At 34.3% G+C, this 14,756-nt stretch overlaps 1 protein-coding gene across 1 annotated transcript; it reads left to right on the plus strand.

The window, feature by feature from the left end:
- The first annotated feature begins 1,557 nt into the window (after nucleotides 1-1,557).
- LOC106672274 (protein rogdi) lies at nucleotides 1,558-10,014 on the plus strand. Its single transcript, XM_014403574.2, has 6 exons — nucleotides 1,558-1,879; nucleotides 1,961-2,032; nucleotides 8,325-8,456; nucleotides 8,513-8,791; nucleotides 8,867-9,076; nucleotides 9,308-10,014. Exons 1-6 carry the CDS (start codon nucleotides 1,844-1,846, stop codon nucleotides 9,368-9,370), a joined length of 792 nt encoding a protein of 263 aa, XP_014259060.1. The 5' UTR covers nucleotides 1,558-1,843; the 3' UTR covers nucleotides 9,371-10,014.
- Nucleotides 10,015-14,756: the final 4,742 nt, after the last annotated feature.

Consider the following 14,756-nt stretch of genomic DNA (forward strand, 5'->3'; position numbering starts at 1 on the left):
CAACGTTTGATACCTCATGTTCTACCAACAATTCTCTTACATTGCACCATGGATATTGCCTTTCCTTTGTATATTTTTAATGTGGCCTTTCCAATCAAGTTTCCTATCAAGCGTTATCCCGAGGAATTTGATTGAATCATTTAGTTTTAATTTTAATTTTTAAATTTTGGGTTTTTAAAATTGCCTAGTGATCTTCTCCTGCTAAACATTATCAGTTCCAGTTTAGCTGGATTTTTCGAAAGACCTTTATCACCACACTACTCGGATAGCAACCCCACTGCCTCCTTTCAGCAGTGATAGAGTCAGAGGATCCTTACCCGTGATCATTATGGCACCATCGTCTGAAAATAATTGGCTATAAAAGCCTGAGTTATTCAGAAGCTCTAATAAGCTATTTACTGTGATTAACCACAGAAGAGGGGATAAGCAGCCTCCCTGTGGACAGCCTCCTGTGACCTTGATTCTCAGAGTACTACTACCTAAGCACATATTTACCATCCGACCCTCTAGGTAGGTTTTCACCCATCCTATGAGGTGTTGGTCTACATTATATTTATTTAGTGCTGCTATAATGCATGAAGTATCTGCATTATCAAACGCTCCTTGGATATTAAAGAAGCATCCTAATGTATAATCATTATTGAGAAATGATTTCTCTATCCTTCCTACAAGTGAATGCAATGCAGTTTCCACTGATTTTCCTGGTAAATAGGCGTGCTGATTGGGATATATCAAGGTATTGATACCACAGTCATGTCTAATATGTTTATCTAAAATTTTCTCTATTATTTTTATGAAAATAGATGATATACTTATAGGTCTGTATGATTTATGTAATTGATAAGAGACCATACCTGGTTTGGGTAAGAAAATTACCCTTGTTTCCTTCCAGCATTTTGGTATGTACCCCAACGCCAGATTGCTCCTTTGGAGTTCCCAGATAGCACCAGAAAGACCAGGCGTATCCTGTTGTAGGAGGGCAGGGAATATTCCATCCATCCCTGCTGCCTTGAACTTCTTGAAGGACCATACCGCCCATTTGTAGGCATCCCAAGAGATCACTTCATATGCCTTACTCCAGTTCGGCATAGGTATCTCTTCCTTGGTTTGGGTGTCGGAGGAGCCTGACCTGGGGAAATGGGCCCTTGCCATTAGGTTCAGTGTCTCCTCACTTGTTGTGGAGTACTCCCCTTTTTCATCCTGCAATAATCCTTTTCCAAAAGTTTAAAAAACAGCATTCTTTAGGCATATACTATTCTTACTTAATTCTTTCTATTTATTATTATTCTATTCTATTATTACTTAGCTTTTATATTCTTGCTGTTGAATAAACATCTTTATTTTATAAATTGTATTAAATTTAATTTTCCTTTTGATCGTTTTGTCATAAAATTGAATTTGGAGTAGATTAATTTGTTCAATATTTGTTTTAAGCATATCTCCATAAGTGTGATTTAAAAAATATATAATTTTGAGCTTTCTTCGTTTATTGCTTGATTTGCTGTTTTTTGAATTTAGTCCCAGCATCGATCGTGTTAAATCGATAACGTGCCCCTTGCTGCTTATCGCCTATCGCTTATGCTTGCCAGTTGCCAGTTGCCAATTCGTCCTAATTACTCATCGACTCGGTTCCACTTTTGGAATTTTCGTAATCAGTTCTTGTTTTTGTTTTTTTGGCCTTTACTTTCTTTCAGCAGGAAATCCTGACCCACGGGAATTCACGTAAACCACACCGACGAATCTCACAATGCTGTCACTTTTGCACTATCATTGATTTTCCAAGCTTTTCCCTTTGATTGTTTTCTGTTTTTTAAATATTTTTCCTTCCTGCAAATCTGACACAATGGTCGATGTAGAAAAAGAGGAAGCCACTTCGCTCGTGAGTAATTTTTAAACAGTCTCATTTCTCCGTCCAAAAAGTAAGTTTAAATCCTACCTTTTTTTTTTAATTTTCTTGCAGCAAAGTGAATTCGAATGGGTTTTGCACAAAGAAGTCCATTTGGTGCTTAACCAACTGAAGACAATTCTAGTGGTGAGTCTGGTTAATTAACAAATAAACTTTTTCAGCTTTTCAACAGAGATTTAAGTAAACATATTTTAACTATTGGGCGAACCCTAAATTGACTAGATGATTAGAAGTATAACCCATTAGATGTACGTATAACACTTTTTCCTTTTTTTGCATTATGAACTTTGCATATTAGCCAAGAACGTTATATATCGTACGCAACACATTTTTTTTTTGGGGGGGGACAGATTGCACGAAAAAAAGGGCCAGGGGCAACAGTGGGAATCGAACCCACGACGCAGAGTCTAGAGCCGAGAATATCATAGTAACCACTTAGCTACCACGCACCCCCAACATTCTTCAATTGATAAAAGATAAAAACACTCATTTCATTCAAAATATAGGTAGATCAAGCATCTCAAAATTTAATTGTGAACCATTTAGAAAATGTGTGTTACACAATTGCTCTCTCTCTCTCTCTCNTCTCTCTCTCTCTCTCTCTCTCTCTCTCTCTCTCTCTCTCTCTCTCTCTCTCTCTCTCTCTCTCTCTCTCTCTCTCTCTCTCTCACAGCTTATATTGTTTCTTGGTCTGTGAATGTTTTGTGAAAGGAGCAGCCCCTTTTCAGTTAAAATCCTGGCATTCTCCTTACAATTTTATTTCTAACCTTAGTGACGAACGTAGATGATGTGGTCTAATGCAAAAAGTAAAATTATTACCGATTAACATAAGATCAATTCTGCACACATACATATTACACTGTGTACAGAGCTTCGTGTCAGGCAGGCCATATAATAAGGGGTGGAGAAATATGGACAAAAAGAAATTGGAAGAGAGTAGCTACCGAGCAAGTGGAAAAGGAGTAGAGGAATTACGTGGAGGAGGGACCTGGCTAAAGCTGAGTTACCATTGCACATAAATCACTTGAAACTTGTCTCGTGTTGTGGATACTTAGCCGGGTCTCTGAAACTTTTGGCACAAGCACATTTCAGGATGAGCCGACTGGTTGTACTTTTAGTGAGCATTAAATAAAGTGCCTTACATTGTCTGTTTCTCTCTGAGTAAAGAGATTAAAATAGTAGTTTGTAATCCAACTGTATTGCTTTTGTGGGATGTTAAGATAAAAGTCATCATTATAAGAACAAGATAGAGGATGTGCGGGAGGATTTTTTTTTTTTAATTCTTAACATAAAGTATCGGCATGATAGCAAAGTTTATGCTGCCGTAGGTGTAGAACTGTAAATATGAACAGTGTGCTGGTCTCGCACAAACTGTTGGCTCACCTTGTTTTGCTTCTATGTTGCAAAATGTTTCGCCTCTTAGAAATGGTTAACCTGAGAACGGCCGTTTCGTGAGTGATTTTTGCACAATAGAAAGCCAGCTTTAGAATTGTTAGGAAAAGGAAAGTATGGAAGCCGTTTTGTGCACATGCATGCAGATGTGCACACTTAGAGTTGAGCCTATCACTTATTGTAGTCTAGCTTGTGTACTTTACAATGAATTACCACCAGCAGCCTTGAAAATCAGCTACCGGAGTTGGGCTGAGGGTGCTACCAATTAGACCTCCTGATCACTCACACTCTCAGTCACTCTTAAATACATTCTTTCCTATTTGTATGCCATCCTCTCAGGTGTTGGAGTACTTGGTATTCCTCCATCAACCTTCACGGCCCTCTCACACTACACATTCACTCTACTAAATACATTCAGTCTCAATATATATAAAGAAACAACACGAGATACCTATAAAATGTTATTACAGTAAAACAACACTGATTCCTCCAAAAATCGGAACAGGGGACCCAGATATTTGTAGATGTGCTCTGTATAACATCTACAAATATTATATAACTAAACTAATTGACTACACATTCACACTAACAAATACATTCACTCTCAACTAGGAATATAAATCTATCAGTACTATATACAAAAGTCTTGTTTCGTTGAAAAATCAGGTCAGGGACCTAGGATGCTCCTTACCATGCTCAAGCACAATTCTCATATCTGTGGGCATGTAGCTGACCTCTACTTATATTATATAACTGCCAAATTGAGGGTCAATGGAGCACTAAAATTCCGCCAGTTGTGTCAGATGTGCAAGGCCTATTCTTAGTTGGGTGAGGATGCCCCACCTCTCAAAAGGCAGATTCTCCAAGGACACAACTGAAATTCCCCGTTCCAATTTTTGGAAGAATTTTTGTTTTTTGTGGCCTAACATCTTGTTAAATTGATCAACACTTGATCACTCTAATGAATCTGTCTACTCTCTCATAGACTTAAATGTCACTCAAATTTGTTTTTACTAACACCATCTCCAGAGATTAATTAATGATTTATATGTTTTACAATTGTGAGGTTGTTTCAAAAATCTGTGGGGTAAAAAACCTGTAATTTGGTCATTATGGTCTGCCTATTCTCACTGGGTTGATCAATCAGACACGTAGACATTTTGTTATCTTCACTGTGTCTATTACTGTTATCGCAATTCATTTGTACTGTTTCAATCTAAATATTTTTACTAATAAAAATTTAGATGTAGAAATCTTTTCGTTATTATTAATGGTAAATTTTTATGAGATTTGCTCTTTAATCTAACGATTTTAATTGGCCTCACATCGAACAAAATATTTATTTTTACTAATTATAAATTCATTTTATTGAAAATAAAACATCAAAGAAAATAAATACACTTGAGTAATGTTGTTTACAGATATATGATACAGATATCTGACTTTCCAGATGACACTAAATTATGACTTTATCTTTAGTGATGTGATTTATAAATTTAGCAAACTTTAATATTTACATAAATCGATAATGTTACTGAATTGAATTTTTGATAAATTTATGTGCATGACCTTAGCTATTTTCCTATGAATTTCTCTTACTTGGTTAATATACTCTCTCTTTCTCTCTCAATACATTCTTTTCTATTTAGATGCCATCCACTCACAGTGTTGGAGTACTTGGTATTCCTCCATCAACCTCCACACACGTATATCTAATCTAATTGAGGATAGGGGTACTCAATATTCCACCATCTGCCCTCTCCTACTGCATTCATGCTAATAAATACATTTAGTCTCAAAATATAGAAAGACACAACACAAGATGGCTATAAAGTGTTATCTACGATAAACAACCCTTTCTATTCAAAAATCCGAACAGTGCAGACATGCTCTCCCCCTCTCCTCTCTCTCTCTCTCTCTCTCTCTCTCTCTCTCTCTCTCTCTCTCCCTCTCTCTTTCTCTCTCTCACTCTCTCTTTCTATCTTTCTTTCTCATCCTTCTTTTTGGATGAAAGAGAGGTCGTCCATGACCTAAATTCGCGAAAATAAAACAATATTCCTAATTAATTCATTTTCTCTTATTTACTTTATGAGTTTTATAATATTCATATTGTTTACAATATCTCATATTTACATTAATTAGATACACGGATATATTGAACTATTAATTAATTTAACTTAATTTTGTAAAATGATTTTTCAGTGAATTTGAAAAATTTCTTTTAATATAAACACTGACAGGCAAAAAATTCCACCCACTTGTAATATAACTTAATTTGTATATATATTTAAATATTAATTAAAGTTTCACCTTTTTTGACGTTTAATAATTGACACTTTGTCTTAAAAAATTTAAAAATATAAATTGCTAAGGAAAATTGAAAAAAAAAAGACAGAGATAAAATTTGTTTTAGATTTTTAATTAACATTTCAATATTGTGTATTTCCTCCTCTTGCCTTAATTACATCTTGAAAATGCTGTGGCATACTTTCTAACAATCTGTAAATGACTCTTTGCTGGTTGTTAGCCCATGCTTCACGAAGAGTCCTTTCAAATCGTGGAATTTATCAGGAAGTGATGGACGTGCTCTTATTCGTCTTTTGAGGTTATCCCATAAATGTTTGATAGGGTTCAAATCTGGAAAACGGGCTGGCCAGGCTAAGATCCTGATGTTATACTGTTGAAGGTTCGTTTGTACTACGCAAGCGGCTTGAGGTCAGGCACTATCTGCAGTAGAAAAGGATTGTTGCTAATTTCATCGAGGATAGGCAATATGTTTCAATATTTCATCCTCAAAATGAGTGGCAAGACCCTCCACGAACAACAAAATCTGTGTGACTCTCCATTGAAATTTCCGCCCGCCCCATCACTGAGCTACATTGAAAAGGTTGGCTCTGGGAAAAATTACAGGCTTCATACCTTCCATTTCTCCTTCTTCACTCTTTCACACCTATCTGGAGATCATAGAGTAAATCTACACTCTTCTGTAAAAAGTACAGTAGACCATTGTCCAAAGACTGGTTGTGTTCTTGAACAAATGCGAGCCATGCAACTCTATGTGTTCTGGTCCTCTTACGGGGCAAAAAGCCATCAGCCCATACTGGTTTAATCATTTAATCTTCTTCGAGCAGTGCGTTCAGTTCAGAAATTTGGACACCTCGAACTTCTTCCTGGAGCTGATGAATCACTTGAATGGTGCCGGTTTTGCACAAAAAATTCTCAAAGTCAAAAAATGGTCATCCTGTGGTTCTGTTACCCTAGGGCGTCCAGAATCGGGCCTTCTATGGCAGGACCCAATTTCTTGAAAATATCTAACGTCAACTATAGAGAGTTTTGTAGGGAACTCAGATGGTAATAGCATCCATCATCAATAAGTGTCACACCACATGCAACATCCTCAGCACTAAGTGGCATCTTTAAGTTTAAAAATTGAAATTAAGAAAACAAAGATGAAAACTAAACAGTTTGTTGCTTCAGAATTCAAATGAGACTGAATAAACATTTTAAATTCTGTCAAAATTAAATATTGAAAAATCCTTTATCTTTGTTTTGGATTACATAGCATAACCAAATATTTATTGATAAAACCAATAGGACAAATTAAGGGCAGAATGTTCTTTTATCGAGAAAATGAAAAAAAAGTCAGTTGGGTGGAATTTTTTTGCCTTTCAGTGTATTTCATAGGCTGGACCATTTCTCTTACCCTTTACTGGCTTATTTAGTTTATATTTCACCCTATACATCAACTACAACATAAATTTCTTCTATGCTTTAATATTTAGAAGCTATTCTCTTTCACACTTAAATAATATTTTCCTCCACTCCATGATTTTTCAGGAAAGGATAGTTTTACTCACAAAATTCTTCTATTTACTGGTTTATTTTGTTTTCTAAGACTTATGTTAAATCTTTTCTTTTGCGCCTTTCCCCGATTATGAAACATGTACATACAGAGGAAGTGAGACAACTAAAAAGAAAGAAGGACTATTTGACTTCATAAGTCAACATCGATTTCTTGAACTTATGACTTCTTTTACTTTAATATATAAAATTTATTGAATATTAAGTTTTATTTATTTTTATACAATAATTATTTTTGAAGGCTTACCCAGTTATTTTAATTTTTCATTGAACTCTGCTATTATTTATTTATTTTTTAAATTATGGCTTTCATTCTTGTACTAAGCTGCCTCATATTTCACTGAAAAATTTCTAACCCTGTATTTTTCCCCGTTTTACACTCAATAATAGTGTACTAGATATTAAAAAAAAAAAAAATCGAAAACATGTTAGCAGAAACTTTCTACTGATATGTCTAAGAAAATATTTTTTTTTTCAATATTTCTGTTCTTGAAAAGGATAATTAAAGTATTTTTAAAAGTCAAATTTAAAGGAACTCAAACAAATTCAACTTGTTTATTTGGCATATTAAGTGGGCAAGAAAAGGTACAACAATGCCATGTACGTTCATTATTGCTTAAAAACCTAATCCTGTAACATACGAAATGAAAATTTTATGATAATTATCAGTCCTCTTTAAAAAAAAAAAAAAATCCTCTGGTAAAATTGTAATGTTCTTCAAAAGTAGCTATTTTTGTTCTTATTACCATTGTTAGTACAAGTTTATTAATACAACCTTCGCATCATCTGCACCTTTCTCTAAATAGGACATAATCCCTGCAATAATTTATTCGTAATTGTCTTAAATGTTAATTACCTCATCAAATATTGGTTTAGTCAGCCGAGATAACATTTTATTTTACCGTAGCTGCAACCTAACTCAGTAAATATTTATGTAACACAAATGTATTTAGTGCCTGACAAAAAAAACCAAAAAAAAACCTGAATATTCAAAATTCAGTTGTAAGGTGTACCACCTGAGGTTGTTGATTGATTGATCCAATTAAAGAAGAGAGATAAAATCATTTAAGCTAAAAATAAATATAATTAAGTATATCCTTACTGTAAAAGAAAAGAAATGGAAAATATAAAATTGTCTTATACCTAATAGTCAGTTCATTTTTAGGAGTGCGTAAGGCGATTTCCAATCACAGTAAATGCTGAGAATCCACACAAGCCGGAAAAATTTGTTTTAGCAAGCGGGATAGACCAATTGAAAGGTGTGATTTCATTATCAGGAGACTGTATTTCCCATGCAGTAAGTAAGTCTGATCGATTGATGACGCCGAGAAAACTTAAAACATTTCCTTGCAGGAGATAGCGTTCAAAGTCCAACGTCAACAATTGGTCCAATACAGGACCACGATTCAGAGCGATAATCCTTGGCGACTCCATCAGGTGCAGGATTCCGTGAACCATTTGCACCAGGCCATCGCCATAATTGACAACATAGACAAAGACTATACGTTCCAGTCGTCGGAAGAAGTACTCCATATCCTGGGCAATATACTTGGCTGCTTACAACGTGGAAGGACGTCGCTCATTCTACCCCGTAAGAGGACTGTCGACGATCTAATGAAGAGTAGAAACATGGTATGTCAAGATTACCAAAAAGCTTTGTAGTCAATTTTATTGTATTTTTATTAATTTTTTTCCCTTCACCTTAAGAAATGCTTAGTGCCGAATTTGCCTGAGGACCTGGCCTTGAGCTTTTACATCCAGAGCCATAAGCTTGTCTTTGCAGTTTATCAAGTCAGCACTGTTCATGGTGTGATGAAGTTCGACTCTCATCAGGCCGAGGCTTCAGTCCCTTGGCTTAACGAAGTGCTTGTCTTGTTCACCGTAGCGCTGCAATTATGCCAACAACTTAAAGATAAGGTAAGTTTTTTTAAATAACAATTAAACTTTAGTTTATCGTAAGTAAAACTATAATTCTCATTTGTGTTATCATCAAATTTTCAAATCTCTTTCAAAGTGCGTTTAAGTGAATTAATCTTTAAGTGGATTATCTCAACTCTCACTTTCTTGTTAAATAAAATAATTAAAAGTATGACATATTGTTTTCTCTTTTGATTGCCAACTCAAAAATGTTTACTCTCTGAATTACAGATATGCGTATTTGCTCAGTATAAGGATTTCACAGTCAGTACAACACCACTCCAGGCTTATTAAGGGCACTTCAGCGTTCCAACAAAACAAAAATTTGAAAGTCACAAATTGGTAACTCCTAGTCTTTTCTTTTGTCCTTATAATTCACATGTTTTTATAAAGGAAATCTCAGTGTAATTAAAAAAATCCCAAGTTATTGTAAAAATGTTCCTTAGAAAGAGTTGGATAAAATATTTACCAATTGTCCGAATTAACTATTTAGAACCTTTGAGAAATTGTACATTGTACCTCTACACTGTGTGATTTTGTAAAAAAAAATTAGTTACCGTAGATGTAGACAATTATCAATCAAGATACTATGTATTATGCAAACTGTAATTTAGCAGCTAATCTTATTTAATATGAGGTAATAATCTCATTAATGTATTCCGTGCGTTTGCACACCTCCTAAGGCCATTTATTTTATATAAATGTTTTAGTCAAATTATATACTCTGTAATTTATTTTAATAGCCACCCTTGTACAAAGTTGGCTCAAATTAAATTTTTTAACAAGGTTCCCTTACATATTGTTTTATTTTTTATTTATATTAATCAATTTAAAAGAAAAATGTTATTGTAAGTTAAGACAATAATATTTGGGAGAGGCTGTGTATATAAAAAATTATTGTACATTACACTGCAAGCAATAAATTTGTTATATAGTTATAATTAATAGTTGTTATTGAACATACACTTTGCATGATGGCAAAAATTTATTGGATTTCTTCATGGAAAATTCACTTTTAACAGCTATATGGAGAAACAGGTCTTACATGTGTACAGCTTTTTATGCTCAAATTTGCACATGCGTGTACATCACTTCTTGTAGTCCAGCATTTGTACTGTACAACAAATTACCAGCAGGCCTTGAAAATCACCCACTTCGGGTGTCGGCAGTCCGGGGTCAGATATTGGTATTATCCTTATATTCACTGAGGTTAGCCTCTGGGTGCTGTCAACAGCGAGGTTATTTCAGTAACCAATGCAATTAATTCCTAAATCCAAACCCATTCACACTTAAATGCATTTTTTTATTTATGTACCATTCACTCAGTTAGGGTGGTTGAGTACTTGATATTTCTCCATCAACCCTCTCACGCTATACATTCATGCTAATAAATACATTCACACACAACACATGCCAAGGACACAAAACTATCAGTACTATATCAACTCTATTTCCTCCAAGAGTTAAAACTTTGGACCCAGATACTCGCTGCTGTGCTCAAGTACAATTATCACATCAGTAACATTCTATATGGAACAAAAATAAGAAGTATTGGGACACATAGAGCAACCTTTCTCCACATGTCAGATGCATATGTGGTCTTTGGTGCAAAAATAGGTGTCGAGTGTCAATCTTGCATGGCCTATTCTTAACCGGGTGAGAATGACCCTTCTTCTATGAGTCAGGTCCTCTGTGGGCCACCTGTCAATAGTGCTCTTTATCGTGAGAGCTTTCTTGCCATCCGGCCCAACAATGTTGCCACTTTTTTTCAGTTTTTTACTGCATTTTTAGCGTCCGGGCTGGATCGCAGTTGGGAGGCCCCAGATTTAGCTGCCTCCCTGTATTTTTCTGTTTATCTTTCTTTCTAGTAAAAAAATATTAAACACTTATATTGCTTCCAAACTTCTCGACACAAAGCTTTAGTTATTTAAGAGAAAAATATAGACTTATTGAATATTTTCTGTTGTTCTGATTTATAAAAGCCAGGCATTTTCACCAACAAAATTAAATTTCTTGTGTGATTTTTTTATTTTATAAATTGCTTGTGTCCAGCCATGTCAATAGTTCGGTGATAAGGCAATAAATATTTCCTCTGCTATAGTAGATAACTAGATAACAGGAGGCTTATATCTTAATCAATATAGACTGATCAAATACCGGAAAATTTATTGTCAATTTGAGAGGAAAGATTTTCTTAGTATCTTAGCAGGATCATCTTGTCTAGTTGCCTCAGGCAGAAATAATTTTTTCACCTTTTTTAGAAATTAGTCAGACAGATTGAGACAGAAGTCACAACATAACAGATACAGGAGGGCCCATTGGCCATTGTGGATGAGGGGTCAAACCACTGTACAGTACTTTTCATATTATCAATTAACACATTGGATTGCGCCAGAAACTCTGTCGACCAGGGCGACATATTATTTTTTACATATGGCCTTAACATTAATTAAAACTGTATAAATAATTTTTTAAATTAAATCTTTCTTCTAAATTAGCATTTCCAGGTGGGCCTAATATGAGACTTGCTACCTCAGGCAATGTCAAAGTTATGCAACTCACACAGCGCCTAGTTTCTAATTTATGTAAAACCCTTTTTGTTTTTTTAATAGTTACTATTGTTTTGACTTTTATAATTTTCTTTTTTAATGAAGCAACTTTTAAAATTAGCTGTTTTGTCATTATTTGATGGAGTAAGGTTGACATTTCTTAAAAAATACATACACTGACAGGCAAAAAAATTCCACCCAATTGATTTTTTATTTTTATTTTCCCGATAAAAGAAAATTCTGCCATTAATTAGTCTCATTATTTTTACCAATAAATATTTGTTTATGCTATGTTTTGAATTGAGAATTCAATTAGAGGTAAACACACTTAATCCTTAATCCAAAACAAGGATAAAGGATTTTTCAATGTTTAATTTAAAAAAAAATGTTTATAATTGTAAAGCAGTAAACCGCTTAGTTTTCCTCTTTGTTTTCTGTTTATTAATTCCAATTTTTAAACTTAAAAAATAGAAAATTCTGCACTTAATTTGTCTCGTTTTTATCAATAAATATTTGGATATGCTATGTTAATCCAAAACAAGGATAAAGGATTTTTCAATATTTAATTTTGACAGAATTTAAAATGTTTATTCAGTCTCATTTGAATTCTGAAGCAACAAACTGTTGTTTAGTTTTCATCTTTGTTTTCTTAATTTCAATTTTTAAAATTAAAGATGCCACTTAGTGCTGAGGATGTTGCGTGTGGTGTGACACTTATTGATGATAGATGCTATTGCCATCTGAGTTCCCTATGAAACTCTGCGAGACGCCATTAGACGTTTTTGAGAAACTGGGTCCTACCATTGAAGGCCCAGTTCTGGGCGCCCTAGGATGACCGTTTTTTGACTTTGAGAATTTTTTGCGAAACCAGCACCGTTCAAGTGATTCATCAGCTCCAGGAAGTTCGAGGTGTCCAAATTTCTGAATGCACGGTCGAAGAAGATTATTGATTAAACCAGTAGTGGGCTGATGGCTTTTTGCCCTGTAAGAGGACCAGAACACACAATGTTGCACGGCTTGCATTTGTTCGAGAACATAGCCATTGGTCTTTGGATGACGGTCTGCTGTACTTTTTACAGGTGGGTGTAGATTTGCCCTACAGTACAAACGTACCTTCAACAACATAACATCAGGGTCTTAGCCTAGCCAGCCTGTTCTCCAGACTTGAACCCTATCGAACATTTATCGGATAACCTCAAAAGACGAATAAGAGCACGTCCATCACTTCCTGATACATTCCATGATCTTGAAGAATGGGGCAGAGAGACATTTCCTGACTGGTAGAAAGTATGCCGAGGCATCTTTGAGATGTAATTAAAGCTAGAGTAGGAAAAAAAGCGATATTGAATGTTAATAAAAATCTAATAAACAAATTTTATCTGTCAGTCTTTTTTTAAAAACTTTTTTAGGCAAAGATTCTATTAAATGTTAAAAAATGAGAAACTTTGATTAATATATAAAAATATATACAAATCAAGTTATATTACAAGTGGGTGGAATATTTTGCCTGTCAGTGTATATATATAACATTTAAACATTTCATATAAAAAAATTATATATAATAAACTATAATAAAATTAATAATAAAACTATTTGATGGGATCGCGGTAGTCGGGTGGTTAGCATGAGAGCTAGACTCTTGGCTCGTAGGTACAGTGGTCATGAGTTTTATTTCCACTGTCGCCCCTGACCCTTTTTCATGATACCCTTCCCCCATTAATACAATGCAGCGTCAAACACACACAATTCCTTGGTCAATGTGCTATGTTCTTAGACTTTTTTGTTTGTTTGCCTTATGATCTATGCTATGCATATTAACCATGGTGACGAATTCTTGTATGTGTGTTCATATTTGGGGGGGGGGGGGTATCATAAAAAAAGGGTCAGAGGCGACGGTGGAAATAAAACTCATGATCATGTCTATGAGCCGAGAGTCTCACACACTAACCACTCGGCTACCGCGGTCCCCAAAAAGACATTTAAAAAAGTTATTATTTAACCAAATTGTTAACAAAAATTAATCTAATTAGAATAGAGTTCTTAAAGCACTGGAAGCACAGAATAATTTTCCTGCTCCAGTGCTACAACTTGGCAAGAATATGCAACATTTCACTTTCCTATCTTTCCCATTTTTGTAATTTATGCAAAGGAAATCCTTTTTATCCCTTTTGTTTTGGTGTTGAAAAAAATGATGTAGGGGAATAGGAAAAAGAGCCAGCAAGAAGACGAAGGACTATGAATGGGACGGTTAGGTCCGTAAACAGCAAGCAGTGCTATCATGTGCAGTCGCAAGAAGTTTAGCTTATTCTTGTCCAATTGGTAATAACTAACTACTGAATAAGAAGCTATCCATGAGAAGTGTCGGAAGACATGAAAGGTCAATTTTTTGTACCATTTTTACCTTCATTTCACAGTAGTAGAGGAGTAATACTCAATTTTGAAAAATTAGCAACCTAATTTTAAAAAATTAAAACCCTTGAAAAATAGAAATACATTTTTATATTTACCATTATTTATTGATAAAACAAACAAAATTATTTAAAAATTAATTACAAATGAAATGAGATTTTTTCTGTACAAACACCATGAAAATCTCAAAATATTTAGCATTTATCAGTCTATCCATATTTTTTTTTTTAATTTTATTTAATGTAAAAATAATCCAATCTTACCTTTAAAAATCAAAAAAGTTGGTTAAAAATGTTCAGTCAATTTTCTGAGGCGTCAATGTTGCTATACCAGTGCAGTACTTATCGTTTGAAAGCAGGTTTCACATTGAAACTAAAAAATGCTTCACAGTAAGGTTTTATAAAAGTGGAGACAAATAATAACCAATAGAAAACGGTGCGTTTCATCTCATATGAGAACAGCTGCTGCCCTGAAAAGCCACGGGCTATGCCAAGGTTCAAAACCAGAACCACTAACTTGACTAATAAGAGTTGAACGCACTAACCACTTGGCGACCACAGTCCCTAACCCACCTATTTTTCTTTCGAGGTTTAACTATCATTAACTTATTCTAATAATCATTTGAATTTCAATTTTGAGTGATTATTAAACTAGAATTTAGAGAAATTAAAAATTTTATTCATCTCTATTTACAAACATATATATATTTTTTTTTTAAATAA

This window comes from Cimex lectularius, unplaced genomic scaffold (genome assembly GCF_000648675.2).
Source record: "Cimex lectularius strain Harlan isolate CLEC.00 unplaced genomic scaffold, Clec_2.1 scaffold17, whole genome shotgun sequence".
Lineage (NCBI taxonomy): Eukaryota > Metazoa > Arthropoda > Insecta > Hemiptera > Cimicidae > Cimex > Cimex lectularius.

Coding starts and splice junctions, on each gene's coding strand:
- LOC106672274 (XM_014403574.2), top strand. CDS start 1,844: ATGGTCGATGTAGAAAAAGAGGAAGCCACTTCGCTC. Junction 2,033..8,324: donor AACTGAAGACAATTCTAGTG/GTGAGTCTGGTT, acceptor GTTCATTTTTAG/GAGTGCGTAAGGCGATTTCC. Junction 8,457..8,512: donor GAGACTGTATTTCCCATGCA/GTAAGTAAGTCT, acceptor ATTTCCTTGCAG/GAGATAGCGTTCAAAGTCCA.